We start from the raw sequence: 16399 nt of genomic DNA on the forward strand, positions 1-16399 counted from the left end.
GACATGCGCGCCCGCCTGTCCCCGCCGCTCCCGGACGCCTACTTCGGCAACGCGGTGGTGCGCACGTCGGTGTCCGCCAGGGTGGGCGACCTGCTGTCCGGCCCGCTCGGGTTCGCGGCGCGGCGGCTCCGCGCGGCGACGGGGCAGGGCGACGAGTACGCGCGGTCGGTGGTGGACTACCTGGAGACGGCGGACATGGGGGCGCTGCCGAGTAGCGGGCTGCCGGGGACGGACCTGCGGGTGATCAGCTGGATGGGGATGCCGTCGCACGACGCCGACTTCGGGTGGGGCGAGCCGGCGCTCCTGGCGCCGGCCCTCATGTTCTACCCGGGGTTCGTGTACCTGATGAGCTGCCCGGGCAAGGGCGGCGACGTGGCGGTGGCCGTTTCGCTGGAGCCGGATCGCTTGGCGAGGTTCAGGGAGCTCTTCTTCGAGGAGATGGCCGCCATGGAGTGAGACTCGCCGTCGATGATCGTGCTACGTCCACGTGAACGTGTAATGTGTATTGTGCAGGTGAGAGTATGTAGTAATAACTGGCAGAATTGTGCTTGTACCCTTGAATTGAAGCAAAATTATGTCTTTCTTAGGCGAACTTCATACACAAATACTCATTACTCGTGTATAATCAGAATTTCATGCGAAAAAGGATCAAAATGACATGCAAAAGAACTGCCACACCATGTGATCCTTTTTTTTTTAGAGAAAACGTGATCCGAATTTGAGTAAGCAACGGGCCGGGGGCTGGGCCCCACAGACGCAGCGCGCTGGGCGGGCCCAATCAACGGAGGGGCAGTTGCGCTGCGAGTTCGCAACCAATCTCGCGAACCAACGCGCTATCGGAGGGGCGACTCCGCCTTCCCCTCGCGGCGCCTCCGTCCCAAAACCAAAACTTCCCTCCACTTCAAACCAAACCCTAACCAAACCTCCGCCCCGGTTCTGGCATTGCAATGGAGTTCGCCGCGCGAGGCCGAGAAACCGCCGCGGCCGACGGCGTTGGCGTCGGCGATGGCCGCCGCCTCCCCGATCCTCCGCCGCCGCACGGTAATGAGGCTCCGCCGGGCCCTCTCTCGCCCGGGACTGCCAAATCTCCTCTCTTTTCTTGCGGTTGCTCCAATGTCTATGCTTTGCGGTTTGTGGGAAGAAAGTGAATTTTTCTTGTGTTGAAATTCGTCCCTGACTGCACATTGCTAGTTCTTTTTTTCTTTGGCGAATCGCGAGAGAGGTTCGGGGATTAGCGTGAGATTGTTTCGGCAGAGTGTACAAATCTAAGAGAGACAGATGATCATTCTCCGATTCAGTTTTTGTTCACCCTAATTCTCAGTTGATTTCATAAAAAGTTTCATACAGTTGTAAAAATATTCACTGTGATGTACTAATTGGTTCATCCTGGGCAAAAGAGGAATGTAGTGTTTGTTCTCAGAGTTACAGAAAATTATGAAATCTTGCACATAGCGCAATGCCGGATCGGCGGTTTTCGGGGTCGACTGTGAACTAAGAAATTCTCCGACGAATGAGAATTAGCGAAACTGTACTTTTTTGGTAGAGAAACCGCTAAAAGTTTGTGTCTAAACATATAAATCTTTGAAGACATTATTCACAAGTCTATGAATAGGCTATTATTTACCACTGCAACGGTGCACGCCATGTGCCTAAATACTATGCTCTGTCGGTAGTGATACCTTAAGCCCTGTCATCCACAATGCTCTGCCTCGCAATCCTGCCTGCGCCTGGGTCGTGTTCATTTTTGGGATTAAAAGTAGCAAATCACCGCATACCATATTTAAGAGTGGCAGATCCTTCAAAAGATATCTCCAGAAATCCGAAACTTCCCTATTTTATAATGATTATATTATGATGTGATGATCATAAATACTTTCTGATTATTTTGATGTTACAACATGTGATGCCATGAAAAAGAATATCATATGATGCACGGTTAGTACAATACTTTGGCCTATTATAGTACTGATCGTTCTGTCCATTGGCAACGAGAAGGCAATGATGCTGACTCACCACAGGCAGACATGGTGGCGCTGGTGTTGAGGAGGGAGCAGCTGCTGCACGAGCTCCACAAGGAGCGCATCCGCCACGATATGATCTTGTGCGAGCTTGCCCAAACAGAGCGCGCCATGACCGCGTGCTTAGCAGGGCTTGGCGCTTTGCGTGGGTTGTCGTTGATGACTCCACGGGAAGAGGTGATGTACCGCACGCCGCGGTCCAGTGAGGAAGCTTCTTGGTGGTACAGGAGTCCCTCGGGGCAAGTGATACCTCCTGTTTACCCACACGTTGAACGGTCGCCGTCACCAGTGCCGCAGCGAAGGCCAGTCGATGATGCTGAGCAGCAAGAACGCGGCAGCTCATCTAGGCCAGTTGTAGCAACTCCTTCAGCGTTTCCTGAAGTGGAACTATTCCGGTCACTGAGCAAGGACCCTGCAGTGGAAGCTTTGGTACCTGCTGTGACCAATGTCGTTGCCAAACCAGCAGAGCCAGCATTGCTGCGCAAGGAGGTGGCAATAGAGAGCCGTGCCGCTGTTGATCATGAACACGAAGCAGGATTGAAGCACAGACATGCCGTGCAGCTGATGGAGAATGGAATTCAGATAAGTGAACAGTTAAAGCGTGCAGCCATTGGTCAGGAAAGCAAAGCAGGATCGAAGGACAGCCATGCCGTGCAGCTGATGGAGAGTGGAATTCAGATAAGTCAACAGCTAAATCATGTAGCCGTTGGTCAAGGAAGCAAAGCAGAAGCGAAGGACAGCCATCCTGTGCAGCTGATGGAGAGCGGAATTCGGATAACTGAACAGCTGAAGCGTGCATCCATTGGTCAAGGAAGCAAAGCAGAAGCGAAGGACAACCATGCAATGCAGCTGATGGAGAGTGTAACTGAGAGAAGCAAACAGCTAAAGCGTGCAGCCGTTGGCCGAGAAATCAAAGCAGAAGTGAAGGACAACCATGCCTTGCAGCTGATGGAGAGTGAACTTCAGAGAACTGAACAGCCAAATCTTGCAGCTGTTGGCAAGGAACAGGAAGCAGGATTGAAGGATGGCCATGCCGTCCAGCTGCTGGCTAGTGGAATTCAGATAAACGAAGAGCTAAAACGTGCAGCCGTCGGCCAGGAACGCAAAGCAGAAGCGAAGGACAGCCATGTCGCGCAGCTGATGGAGAATAAAATACAGAGAAGTGAAAAGCCGAAGCGTGAAAATTTTGGTCAGGAACGTGAAGCAGTAGTGAAGGATGGCAATGCCGTGAAGCTGACGGTGAATAGAATCCAGAGAAGTGAACAGCCAAAGCGTGATGTCTCTGGTCAGCAGCACGAAGCAGAAGAAAAGGATAGACATGCTGTAAAGTTGATGGAGGAGAGTGGAATCCAGGGAAGTGAACAGCCAAAGCCTGCTAAGCCTACCATGAAAGATTGCATCGATGAGCGGAGGCAATCGCCTCACCAACATGCGCTGGCTGGCAAGAAGTCCCCATTTAATGAGCAGAAGAGACCAGCGTTCAACGAGGTGAGTGGCTTGATCTTTCAATTTGTTCTTGTTTGTTTCTGCTTCCATTTGCTATTGTGGTGTTGCCAATATTTAAGTTGTGGCTGATGGCAATTGCTCCCTTCAGTAATATCTTCAGTGACCAACATGGCAAATACTTTTCTCTTGGTCTTAATGAAACTGACACACAATCCTGGTAGCCACTTCGGATGTAACGTGTTAATCATCATGTATGTGCTATATAGAAAATGTGAAACAGAAAGGATACCAAATAGCTTACTGATCCCGTTTCATAGAAGTGTTGAGTTACTACTTTAGTTAGGCAAATTCTTTGGATATGCAACTTACTTTAGTTAGGCAAGTTCTTCGGATATGCAAACTTTTAGTTAGGCAAGTTCTTCAGATATGCAACTACTTTAGTTAGGCAAGTTCTTCAAATATGCAACTTAATATATATTTTTACATCTTATCGTCAAAATTAATTGTAGAACTTGATTGTAGTAGTGGTAGTATATGTACCAGAGTTACCAGAGTTTACCTTCCTTGTTCACTAGTCTTTTACTATACTAATGCTCTGTAATCTAAACAAACTTTCAGCCTAATACCCAAACCACGCCTAGTGGGGTGAAAAGGAGACCGGTATCTGGACCGGTTGTGACAACTCCATCACCAAAGAGGCAGAAGCCACTTGAAGAATGGAATTGCACCCTCTGTCAAGTGAATCTGACCTGTGAAGAAGACTTGATGCAACACAAAGCAGGCGATCTACACCGGTTGAACCTTGCGGCGTTGCGGTCCAGGCAGAAAGCCTTTGGATTTGACTTGCGCAACCATCTGAAGGGCAGCAGCCAGCAGGAGAGCACGCAGGCCCTGCACACGGAAGCCGGGAGCCACCATCCCAAAGGGAGGAGTCATCAGGAGAGCGCACAGACCCGGCAGGCAGGAGGAGGCAACGAGGAGGGCAAGCGTTTCGCTGACCGCAGGGCTACTGAAGGTCCGAGGAAGGAGTTTGTAAGCAAATTTCCCTTCTGCAAGCTCTGCAAAGTGCAGTACTCCAGCGAGAAGGTGAAGGAGTCGCATCTCGCCGGGAAGAAACACAGGGAGAACCTTCAGGCACGCCATTGAGAGGCAGCAGTTGCAGAGCAGCGGCGGTTCGTTGCGAAGTTGCGTGTTTCTTGTACTACGGGTTAGTGTCTGATTAACATGTCAATCTGCAAATGTCATTAGCACGGTGCAGCTGCAACTTCTCATGTCGGTGGCTGCACTGGAGTTCATTTTGTGAAGAATCTAAGTGTTTATGTCCCTAGGTGTCAACATGTTCCATCCAGGTGTGCATATTAGTTTTTCTAGATTCTTTTTAGTTAAACTAGAAAGGAGTGGTTCCCTTTTCCTCCTTTTCGAAAGAGAGCGGATTTCTCCGATTTCCAGTGCTGATCGACTGAGGGTTCTACGATAGTCATTGTAATTGAAGAAGAGCTTTGCTAAGTACCAGGCTCTGAAGATGAATTCTATTACAATCTCACCTGCTCTGTGATTTGAGTGAGCCCCAGCCCTTTGAACAATCGCCACACCATTTGCTTCTTTTTCAGAAGAATCGCCAACTTTTGGTTGATTATCAGATCACATCTGTGGCAGGTTTGCTTTGAGAATTTGATTTCGATTTCGTTTGAAATGTCGGCAGCAATCAAAGTGCCCGTGATTTTATTCGACAATTTGGTCTGTACAGATACATGTGTATAGTGAACAGGCAGTACTCCTTGGTCGGAAAAGAGCCATTGTTGCTTGATAAAGACGAGTAGGAGAGGGATGCTTATTTATTAGTACTGCAGCCTGCAGGAGATATCTTTGACTGGAGGAGATGGTAGAAACCTGCAGGAAATAGGATGATGCCGTGTAAACAAGATCTCATTTATTCCATGTTTGTTTCCGACGCATGCATCCACACCGTTCAAACTCGCTTCGGCATTTCGTCTCCGGTTTCCTTTGCGACTAAGCAAAACATCTTTAAGCCGCCGCGATCGATCAACCATTCGTTGTGATCGGGACCAATTTGCTTTTTCACGCTCCTTTTCCTGGAACGCCCGCCCCCTGCTCTTCTCGTCCCCCGAGCAGAGCCACCAACTCCGGCGGCCCGGCCTCAGGTTCTTCTCGCCGTCGCTGCTCTGCTGCCACTGGGACCAGACCGATGGAGTTCTCCCGCCGCGGCCGAGCCACCGACGACGGCCAACGCCCTCCGCCGCACGGTAACCGTCGAGTCACTGTCACTCTTACCTTCTCCTCGCTGCCTCCCGATCGCTGGCCGCTCTTTTGTTTGTTTCAGTTTTCCTGGGTTCAGATGCAGGCGACTGTTTCGATTCCGTGCCAAGAACTCAGCAACCTACACCGCTGGGATACCTTACAATTTATACTAGAGAACTATATTTACGTGGGGTCTTTACAAGGGGGAATGAGAAATAAATAAGGGGAAACTCAAACCTCAATTTTCAGCAAGGAAGCAGGTTCCAGCCTGCGTCATAATCTCCACCTTCTAGAACTGTTGTAGCATCAGGCGTAGAAAAGTAGATCAGGTGCGATTCGGATTTGTTCTTCCCTTCTTCTTCGGATCTGTTTGTGAGGCACAAGATAGAAGAATCAGCCATAAATTTTTTCAATCATACCGCCAAAAGAAGAAAAAACACACTTGCAAAACTGTTCCTCTTCAATCAGCAGATCAGATGTGGTAGAACTCTTGTTCTAAGGGACGCGCTGGTGTAGAATTCTTGTCACGCTGACACAATGCTGTTGATGCAGGAGACCCGATGCTGGTGATGAGGGACGCGCTGCTGTCGCAGCTCCAGAAGGACCGCCTTCGCCAGGAGATCATCGTGGCCGAGCTGGCCAAGATAGAGCGTGCCATGGCCCTGCGCGCCGCCACTGGCGGCCAGCAGGCCACGCCGACACCAGCCGGCGAATGCTTGACGACATGTGAGGGTAAGGCGGCTCGACAAAATGCAGCGTCCGATGAGCAGAGGCTGCCGGACTCCAGTGGGGTGAGGGCATTGTCCATTTTGTACTCTTTACATATGTCCTCTGTTTTGTCTCGATATATTATAGGGTGCTGTTTACAGTCATGAATCCCCTCAAACTCCAACTGGTTATCTTGTGATCATAATTCACAATACCTGAGAATTTCTTTAACTGTGCATACCTAAGATTTGGTAGTATTTAAATATGGAACATGGCAAGTTTACTGCCCAAGTACTTGATTTTAGTTTATGCTGTTCTTTCTGTTTTGCTTAGTTTTCTCTTTGGTTTTTCTGGTTGTTGCTGTAAGGCTGGTGCACGTTTTTTAAAGAAAAAAAAAGTTTTCAAGATCACTTACTACTGGCCTGACCAAACTTCATGTAACTTGGTATAATAGCTTAACTGCTCTTGCAAGTTGATTCTCAAAAAAACTGCTCTTACAAGTCAACTTGCCAATGGCCTATTAGAACTGCATGTAACTCAGTAGCAAGTCTGTTCTCCTTGTTTTCATAGGTTCAGTTCACTTACTGATGGTCTAGTCAAAATATCAAACAGGCTGTTCCAGAGACTAAGACGTCGGTCGCGGAGAAGTGGGAACTAACAGGAATAACCATACCAGTTAAGAAGCCCAAAACACCCATGAGATGGAATTGCACCGTCTGTGAGGTGCAAGCAACCAGTGAGCAGAACTTGCAGCAGCATTATGCTGGGCAGAAGCACTTGTTAAATGTAGCAACACTGGACCAAAGAGCTACGGCAAGTGGTCAGAAGGCGACAACGGCAGCAGAACCTTCCCTTGGTACAGAGCACAAGAAAACCTCCTCAATAAAATGGAGTTGCAATACCTGCCAGGCAACTGGCTCGGGCCAATCGGGGTTGGAAGCGCACCTCAAAGGCAAAAGACACCAGCAGAACATCTCAGCCACATCCACGCCGAAGAACGTCGCGGCGGGGGAAGCAAAATCGCATGCCATCAATGTGCCAAAGCGTTCAGAGAAGCCACCATCACCCTGGAGTTGTAGCATTTGCCAAGCTATATGTACCAGCGAATCGGACTTGAACAGCCACCTGAGGGGCATAAGACACCACGCAAAGGTTCAGTCCTTGCTTGAAGGCAAGAACATGGCAAGGAAAGAAAAACTGAATCCAGATTCAAGATGGGCCTGCAGAATTTGCCAAGCTCACTGTACTTGTGAACCAGACTTGGAAAACCATCTTGCAGGCAAGAGACACCAACTAAACATTCAGGTTTTAAGCGCGAAAACCAAGCAAGAGAAAAACAATGCACCACGAGTGGCCATGAGCCAAGAACCACCCTCGGAATGGCATTGCACAATGTGCGAGGCCGAATGTAACTCTAAATCTCAATTTGAGGATCATTGCAGAAGCAGCAGGCACCAACAGAATATAGAGGAGGTACTCGGAAAAGGCAAGACCGTGAAAGCGAGCAGTCGTAAGGCTGCAAATGAACTACTTTCAGATTGCTCTAACAGGAAGAATGCGAACTCAGAAAAGTTGGAGAAACGGCAGATAGTATATTTCTGTGAGCAGTGCAATTTGCAGTGTAATAGTGGTAAAATGCTGGCACATCATCATGCTGGGAAGAAGCACCGGGAAAAGCTCGACGAAAAGAAAAAAAAATGTCGATCTGGGCATCTATGGCAGTTGTAGAGGACGAGAGGTTGCAAAGCCCGGACAACATAATAGTGATACCAGCCTATAGATGACAGTATGACACCGTGAGGAAGTGATCCCAATGCATTTGGTTGAGGGGAGTTGCCATACAATCCCACCATCTGGGTTAAGTCCTCATGGATTTGAGTTCCTACTTATACTCTGGTAGCCACCCTTACAAATTTTCTTTGAAAAAATGACACCCTGATACAAGCCTCAAAAGATAGTGTAAATAATCATAATTTTTTTTTTGCGTCGATAGAATATATTATGATGAATTACTTTGAAAAATGTGAAGGGGAGCCTTGGCGCAGTGGTAAAGCTGCTGCCTTGTGACCATGAGGCCACGGGTTCAAGTCCTGGAAACAGCCTCTTGCAGAAATGTAGGGAAAGGCTGCGTACAATAGACCCAAAGTGGTCGGACCCTTCCCCAGACCCTGCGCAAGCGGGAGCTACATGCACTGGAGCTGCCCTTTTTACTTTGAAAAATGTGAACCAAAACCAAGATGATTATTGTCCATTAAATCTTGGTGTTTCACAAGTTACAATTGAGACCGCCACTAATCTATAATTTGAACCAAAATCTAACTCCCCTCAATTGCTAAAAGTTAAATCTTTTGTCCATTAAAAAACTTATGATACAGGTTTTCAGGAAATCTCTATTGTCATCCACCGTCAATCAATCCATCATGTACAGACAATGATCACTTGCGCGTACCCCCGCGGACTTCCGGCCTGTTTCGCTGCAGAACGGCGACGTCAAGATCATATGCAGAGGGCTGACCACGAGGTTGCAGAAGCAGATAACAGTGCTGATCGATGAAGACCAGTCTGGTTTTATGAGAGGCAGAAGTATCTCTGAAAATTTCGTATATGCAACCGAGTTCGTACAATGCTGCCACAAAAGAGCTGCCCCCACGGTTGTTCTGAAGCTTGATTTTTCCAAGGCATTCGATTCAATCAACTGGGAGAGTCTCAGAGCCGTCATGGAAGTTCGAGGATTTCCGGTGGTGTGGTGTGATTGGATCGACGCCATCCTGCGCTCTTCTCATTCTGCGGTGCTGCTCAACGGGGTGCCAGGGAAGTGGCTTAAGCTGAAGTGTGGGCTTCGCCAGGGTGATCCGATCTCGCCGTACCTCTTCTTGATCGTGGCCGATGTGCTGCAGCGGCTGATTCGCCAAGACGGCGTGATGCGGCACCCGCTGGTGCCACATGCCCCTGCTGTGGTGCTCCAGTATGCAGACGATACGCTGATCGTCATGCGTGCCTGTGAAGCCGGGGCAGCTCGTCTTCGCCAGATCTTGGATATGTTCGCGGAAGCTACTGGACTACGGATTAATTTCTCCAAGAGTATGCTGGTGCCGGTTCATGTCGAGCAGGCGACTCAGGAGCTGGTTGTGCGGGCGCTGGGCTGCGCAGTGGGCTCTTTCACCCAAATCTACCTGGGGCTCCCTCTGTCCTGGGAGAAGTTGAAGTTTTCAGGCTTCCCGCCAATGCTTGCAAAGGTTGATAAATATCTGGCCGGCTGGGCGGCTCGGCTCTTGTCACCCGCGGCGCGTCTCGTCCTGATCAACGCGGTTCTGGATGCCCTGCCAACTTATGCCATGGCTGCTTTGATCCTTCCCCTTGCTCTAATTCGCGAGCTCGACGCCTTGCGGCGGGCCTTCTTGTGGAATGTGGCTGAACACGCGTCGGGCGCGCAGTGCTTGGTTGCCCGGGAGCATGTCTGCCGCGCCAAATCTGAGGGCGGGCTGGGGGTGCGAAACCTGGCTACGCAAAATGAATGTCTGCTGATGAAGATGATCCACCATCTGCACACCACCCCCCGATCGAGATGGGCCGAGTGGGTCTAGGGAAATGCGGACGGAAAATCGCTACTGGCGCATGGTGGCCGCGTCCTGGGTGAGCAAGATAAGGTCCTGGCGAAAATGCTCCCTCTATACCGTGCTCTCTCAACGGTTGATGTGGGGGATGGATGCACGGTCTCCTTCTGGTTTGATAGTTGGTTGCCATGTGGGGCTCTGTCTACAGCCTTTCCCGTCCTCTTCTCGCACGCAACTGACGTCGAGGTCATAGTCTGGCAAGTGAGGAGCGACGGGCTGCGTCGCCACCTTGCCCCGCGCCTCAGAAGTGCTGGGGCGCGCGATCCGGCCTGTGTATCAGCAATGATTGCTTCCACGCCTCGGCGGGTGGTTGGGGACGATCGGACCCTCCTTCACATTGCCGCTCCGAGAGGAGGCCTGTCTGCGGCCTCCCTGTATAGCCTGATGCGGTTCGGTGGTGTTGTCGCACGTATGCTGGGTTCGTTTGGAATGCCCGCGTGCCATCGAGGGTCAAGTTCTTTTGCTGGCTGCTGACACAGCGGCGCATCCACACGAGGGATGTCCTGCTCAAGAAACACATTGTGGAGGCGAATGGGGCTGGTTGCCCCGTCTGCGCAAACGAGATGGAGACTGCTGACCATCTGATCCTCTCCTGTTCGTTTGCGGCTGCCTTCTGGCGAAAGGTTGGAGTTGCTACCGCGGAAGCTGACGTCGGATGCCTGAACCGGTTGGCGGCTGCGGCGTGCTTGGTCGTCCGCTCAGCTTCCGAGTTTGTAATGTTGTGCTGCTGGCTTGGAGAACCATCTTGCAGGCAAGAGACACCAACTAAACATTCACCCTCGGAATTCACCATCTTGCAGGCAAGAGAAAAACAATGCACCACGAGTCGCCATGAGCCAAGAACCACCCTCGGAATGGCATTGCACAATGTGCGAGGCCGAATGTAATTCTAAATCTCAATTTGAGGATCATTCCAGAAGCAGCAGGCACCAACAGAAGATAGAGGAGGTACTCAGAAAAGGCAAGACCGTGAAAGCGAGCAGTCGTAAGGCTGCAAATGAACTACTTTCAGATTGCTCTAAGAGCATCTTCAGCCGTTGCGCCTCCAAGACGCGCCGAAAATCGCCGCTTGGAGGCGAGCCGACGTTTTTTCCGGCATGGGGCGAGCATGTCCCCAGCCGTCGCCTCCAGGTCGGGCCCTAGACGTCTCCATAATTCGGCCAAATTTCAGCAAACACGGCCAAATTTCAACAAACACGACATACTTCGGCGAAATTTAGACGTTTTTTACACGAATAAAATGGACGAAAAAACCCTAAACTACGGGCCGAAGTAGGCGCTGAGCAGGGCGTAGCCGTCGCCGGCGTCGTCCTCCTGCTTCTCCTCCTTGACATGGCCGGTGCTGCTGCTCGACCCCTCGTCCCGGCGCGCTGCTTCACGGCGGCGGCGTTCGGCGATCTCCTCCAGGGCGCGGCGCTGGCGGTCTAGCTCCATGCGCGCGTAGTCCTCGTGCGCCCACTTCAAGGCGGCCTCTTCTTCGTCGGCCTCCTCGGCGAGCCCCGGCTCCGGCTTCACCGTCGCCAGCCCTGGCTCCCTCTTCGGCTTGACCAGGCGAGGAGGGGCCGAGGAGGAGGAGCCACGGCCGCCGTCGTTCATGACGAGGCCGGCGCCGCGGGTGCGCCTACCGAGCGGCGCCTCGGACGGCTCTGACTTGACGCTGACCAACGCCGGCGCGCCGGAGGAGTGAGGGGAGGATCGGGAGGAGGAGGAGGAAGAGGAGGATGACCATCCCATCATCCTCCTCGGCAGCCACGCGCCGCCGCTCCGAGCGGTCGGGTACTTGAACGGCGGGTCGTTGCCGCCCTTGAGGTGCGCGAGGACGCCGCTGAGCGTGCGGCCCGGGACGCCCCACCACAGGCGGCGGCCCTCGCTGTTGTTGCGGCCGCGCGGCGTCGGCGCGTTGTTGGTGGAGGCGAGCCGCTCCTCCTGCCGGCGTTTGAAGTACGTCGCCCACGCCGTGTGGTTGCTGGTGGCGTACTTCGGGAGCGCCCGCGCACGCTCGATCTCGGCGTGGAAATAGGCGGGCGTCTCGGGGACGGGCAGAGGGGGGACAGGGACCCCGCCGGCGCTGAGCTTCCACCGCGACGGAGCGTGTACGTCGAGCGGCGCAGGGTAGTTGGCCTCGTGGAGGAGGCAGGCCTCCCTCTCATGCAGCGAGCGGCGGCCGAAACCGTTGGCTGCCGCCGCGTCGCCAGGGTACCTCGCGCTCATGGTCGCCGGAGGAGGGGGGAGAGGGGCTCGAACGGCGAAGAGAGGGGTGGAAGTGTGGCGGCGAGGAGGGGGAGGACTGCCGATGCCGATGGATGGGTGCCTCACCGGCGCGGCCAGGGGCGCCATTAATAGCGGCTCGGGGGCGGCTGCGTGCGAACGCGTGGCAGAAGGCGGGGCGGCGTCGCCGCACTTTGCCGCCCGTGAATCAATGGCAGGCTGACCGGTGGCAACCTTGGCATTGATTCCCCACGGGAAAACCGAGACGATAAGGACGACCAACCTTCGTCTCGCTGACGCGCCGGTCCCGCCACTCTTTCGCGCCAAAACGTTCGCGCCGGCGCCCCCGGGCGCCTCCCAGCGCGCCGGGTTCGGGTTGGGTGCGCCGGCGCCAATTTCGGCCCAATCCGACGAAAAACAGGCTCGTGGGGGCGCGACTGGATCGATTTTTCGGCGTCGACGCTAAAAAACAGCCTTGGGAAGGTCTGTTAAGGGCGCGGCTGAAGATGCTCTAACAAGAAAAACGCGAACTCAGAAAAGTTGGAGAAACGGCAGATAGTATATTTCTGTGAGCAGTGCAATTTGCAGTGTAATAGTGGTACAATGCTGGCACATCATCGTGCTGGGAAGAAGCACCGGGAAAAGCTCGACGAAAAGAAATAAAAAATGTCTGCCGATCTGTGCATCTAGAAAGGCGTTATGTTAAACATATGGCAGTACTACAAATAAAACACAAAACATGTAATCGGATGACCGTGCTGAACTTGCAAAGTAGTTCATCATACCTGACGCGTCAAAGATGTCGGTGGGAACGACACCTATGGGATCATTGGGATCCCTTCTACGGTCGGCGGGCGCGGGGTCATGAGAAGAGCAGATTTAGGAGCTAGCACACGGATCGTTTACCTAGGTTCGGGTCGCGAGGATGCATAAGACCCTAGTCCTGTTTTAGTGGATGTATTGAGTGTTCTTAAGCTTTTTGAACTAGCTACGGTGGCTGTGCCATACCAAAAATCTGAATCCCTCTCCTGGTCGTCTCGGGCCTCCTTTTATAGGAAAAAGGGGACACAGTAGCACACAGGAGGTGGAAAGGCCTACAGTGCGCGGGCTTATCGCACGACATTACATGACAAAGTGCATTAAATGCGCTATGTAGGTGTCCATTAGCTTTATGAGGGACGAGAACGAGGCCCGTCCCGTCCGTCGCCGCTCCGCCTCGCTTCGACACGCGCCCAGGCTAGCGATGCATGCAGCGCCATGTAGGCAGGCAAGCAGCTGAGGTGGCGCGGTGGTAGGGCCTTCATGAAGATCAGCATGCCGTCATGCGGGTGCTTGCTGATTTGGCCTGGAAGCTGCATGTTGCCACACAGGTGCCTGCCCTATTGGTTGGGCTGGCAGCTGCATGCGAATGGCGGCGGAGTCTTGGCTGGTGCGGGCTTGGTAGTGGCCCTGCTGGCGTCCTCGGCAAGGGCCTTGCCGGGGGCCCGGCAAGGGTCTTGTCGTGGTGTTGTAGTCATCCCCGGCAAGATGCTTGCCGAGGGTCTTGTGGATTTTCTTGGCGAGGACCCCACCAAGGGTCGTCGTCTCCTGATCCTCATCTGATCTCATATATCTATGGTCTTGACAAAGATCTGCATGCCACCACGGAGGTGCCTCCCAAGCCCTGGGCCCAACGTAGTTGTTGACGGCGTTCGGGACCTTTGGGCTCAAGGGTGGCTCGCTCTATTGGTGTTGGGCAAGTTGCCCCGGCAAGGCTCTTGCCGGGGCTGCGGGGGGTCGCCTTGGCAAGGATCTTGCCGAGGGAGTCCACCTCGCCCTCTTGCCCTCCTGCGCTTCTGGTCTTGGCGTCGCCTTGGTTGTCTTGTGCTTCGGCTTCTCTCCGGCTTCCCTCCTCTGCCCTGCTAAGTGTGGCCGCGGCGCGTGGCTCTGACTGCCCATGCACAAGTAAAGGGGTAAAAAGGAGCGCCCCTACTTTTGTACACCGACAGAGTCGCTTGCGGTTCTTTCTCGACCCGCCTCCGCTTGTTGGCGGCCTCGTTCTCCACCTCGCCGGCAGCGACGGAAGTCTATGTCTCCATATTCACACCGTGCTCCGGTGCTTCAGCGGCCCCAACGTTACCACTCCTTCCGATGGGGCGCTTCGGCGGCATCCTCGTACACTGATGGCTTTGAGGACTGAGAGCGGCGTCGAGGATGCGGGCGAAGAGAGAGGATTGTGTGTGTGGCGAGGATGGGGGGTGCGGTCGCTCAGCGGCTAATATAGACCAGTGGGAGCGAGGCGGGCGGCGGTCCAAGGATGTCTCGCTTCCTGGTGAGAATGACTGCTTAATCTCTATGAATGAAATCTATGCTTAATTACTGAATTTTAGTTGCAAAAAATAGATAGTGCTATTGATTTTTAGCTGCATATTTTGACAAATCGCAGCGTCTCTTGGCTTAGCGCCAAGTATGGCTTTAATTTGCATACCGTAATATGAACCGTTTGCGTTGAAGAGATGCACAGATCCTGCGTTGAACAACTTGTACGCTTCCCGGTGAGCATGCGTACCGGACTGCGCTCGCACGCCTCCAGTTCTGTCAAGCAGCTGTCCACACGGCACCTATAGCCATTAAAAACCAAGACACGTGGCGTCACATAAATGGTTAACAGAATGCACACGGTTTGAATTATACAAACGTTTGAGATATTAAAGTGGTAGCTATTTTTTCAAAATGCCTTTGTTGGCTGTCATTATTCGAGTTCGCCTTCTCTCAAAATGTACACGAAAAGTACCACAACATGTCGGGTGCCATTCCATGATAGCATGCCAAGTTTCATGAATTTCACACGAGTTTTAGATCTACTAGAACTTAGAAACAAAGTATCTCAACATTTTGCCGGCAATCAACAGTGCCCGGGTGTTTGAAATTCATTCTCATTTCTTGCATGAGACCTAAGCATGCACCCAAGGACACAGATTTGATTTTTCAACCAATTTATATGCATTGGAGCATGTGCATGTAGTTCAAATTTGAATTATGCACAAAAATGCATTGAAAACTCACTTAATGCATAAAAATGTCCAAACGAACCCCGAAAAATCACAAAAATTGACACAACACTCCTGTTGTTCTATGTTGACACGAGAAAAATTTGAAAGCAATAAAAGGTAATGGATATCGTTTCGTCCCCAAAGGTGGAACGTTCCCTATCGAAACCATCATGCTTGTTGTGAGAAGCTCTTGTTTGTGATAAACTTATATCGAAACCTGCCCCAAATTGGACAAAATTTTTATCACAACATGTTGATGCTGCTCTATGATACCATGCCAAGTTTCATGAATTTCAGATGAGTTTTGTATTTACTAGAATTTAAAAACCAGGTATATCAACGTTTTGCCGGCAATCAACGGTGCCCTCGTGTTTGAAATTCATTCCCATTTCTTGCATGGGACCTTAGCATGCCAAGTTTCATGAAGATCACCATGACTCTTATGTAAGGTAGAAGATAAAAGTAAAAGATAGGCCCTTCGTAGAGGGAAGAAGAGGTTGTCATGCGCTTTTATGGTTGGATGCACAAAATCTTAATGCAAAAGAACGTCACTTTATATAGCCACTTGTGATATGGACCTTTATTATGCAGTCCGTCGCTTTTATTTCTTCCATATCACAATATCGTATAAAGCTTATTTTATCCACATTAATAAGTCATACATATTTAGAAGGGCAATTTTTATTGCATGCACCGATGACAACTTACTTGAAGGATCTTATTCAATCCATAGGTAGGTATGGTGGACTTGTTGGGGACATAGCAATTTCAAAAAATTTCCTACGCACACACAAGATCATGGTGATGCATAGCAACGAGAGGGGAGAGTGTGATCTACGTACCCTTGTAGACCGACAGCGGAAGCGTTATGACAACGCAGTTGATGTAGTCGTACGTCTTCACGGCCCGATCGATCAAGCACCGAAACTACGGCACCTCCGAGTTCTAGCACACGTTCAGCTCGATGACGATCCCCGGACTCCGATCCAGCAAAGTGTCGGGGAAGAGTTCCGTCAGAACGACGACGTGGTGACGGTCTTGATGTTCAACTGTCGCAGGGCTTCGCCTAAGCACCACTACAATATTATCGAGGTATATGGTGGAAGGGGGCACC

At 51.7% G+C, this 16399-nt stretch overlaps 2 protein-coding genes and 1 pseudogene across 2 annotated transcripts; all 3 read left to right on the forward strand.

Moving 5' to 3' along the window:
• Positions 1–561, forward strand: part of LOC123101362 (hydroxycinnamoyltransferase 4-like) — a 1975-nt pseudogene extending 1414 nt beyond the window's left edge.
• A 264-nt stretch (positions 562–825) lies between these two features.
• Positions 826–5078, forward strand: LOC123103850 (uncharacterized). Its single transcript, XM_044525535.1, has 3 exons — positions 826–1041; positions 1996–3506; positions 4083–5078. Exons 1-3 carry the CDS (start codon positions 948–950, stop codon positions 4608–4610), a joined length of 2133 nt encoding a protein of 710 aa, XP_044381470.1. The 5' UTR covers positions 826–947; the 3' UTR covers positions 4611–5078.
• Positions 5079–5328: 250 nt separating this feature from the next.
• On the forward strand, positions 5329–8419 carry LOC123103851 (UBP1-associated proteins 1C). The gene is made up of 3 exons (XM_044525536.1): positions 5329–5728; positions 6276–6514; positions 7044–8419. Exons 1-3 carry the CDS (start codon positions 5671–5673, stop codon positions 8157–8159), a joined length of 1413 nt encoding a protein of 470 aa, XP_044381471.1. The 5' UTR covers positions 5329–5670; the 3' UTR covers positions 8160–8419.
• Positions 8420–16399: the final 7980 nt, after the last annotated feature.

Source organism: Triticum aestivum, chromosome 5A (assembly GCF_018294505.1).
Source record: "Triticum aestivum cultivar Chinese Spring chromosome 5A, IWGSC CS RefSeq v2.1, whole genome shotgun sequence".
NCBI lineage: Eukaryota > Viridiplantae > Streptophyta > Magnoliopsida > Poales > Poaceae > Triticum > Triticum aestivum.

Coding starts and splice junctions, on each gene's coding strand:
- LOC123103850 (XM_044525535.1), top strand. CDS start 948: ATGGAGTTCGCCGCGCGAGGCCGAGAAACCGCCGCGGCCGACGGCGTT. Junction 1,042..1,995: donor CGATCCTCCGCCGCCGCACG/GTAATGAGGCTC, acceptor GGCAACGAGAAG/GCAATGATGCTGACTCACCA. Junction 3,507..4,082: donor AGAGACCAGCGTTCAACGAG/GTGAGTGGCTTG, acceptor ACAAACTTTCAG/CCTAATACCCAAACCACGCC.
- LOC123103851 (XM_044525536.1), top strand. CDS start 5,671: ATGGAGTTCTCCCGCCGCGGCCGAGCCACCGACGACGGCCAACGCCCT. Junction 5,729..6,275: donor CCAACGCCCTCCGCCGCACG/GTAACCGTCGAG, acceptor CTGTTGATGCAG/GAGACCCGATGCTGGTGATG. Junction 6,515..7,043: donor GGCTGCCGGACTCCAGTGGG/GTGAGGGCATTG, acceptor AATATCAAACAG/GCTGTTCCAGAGACTAAGAC.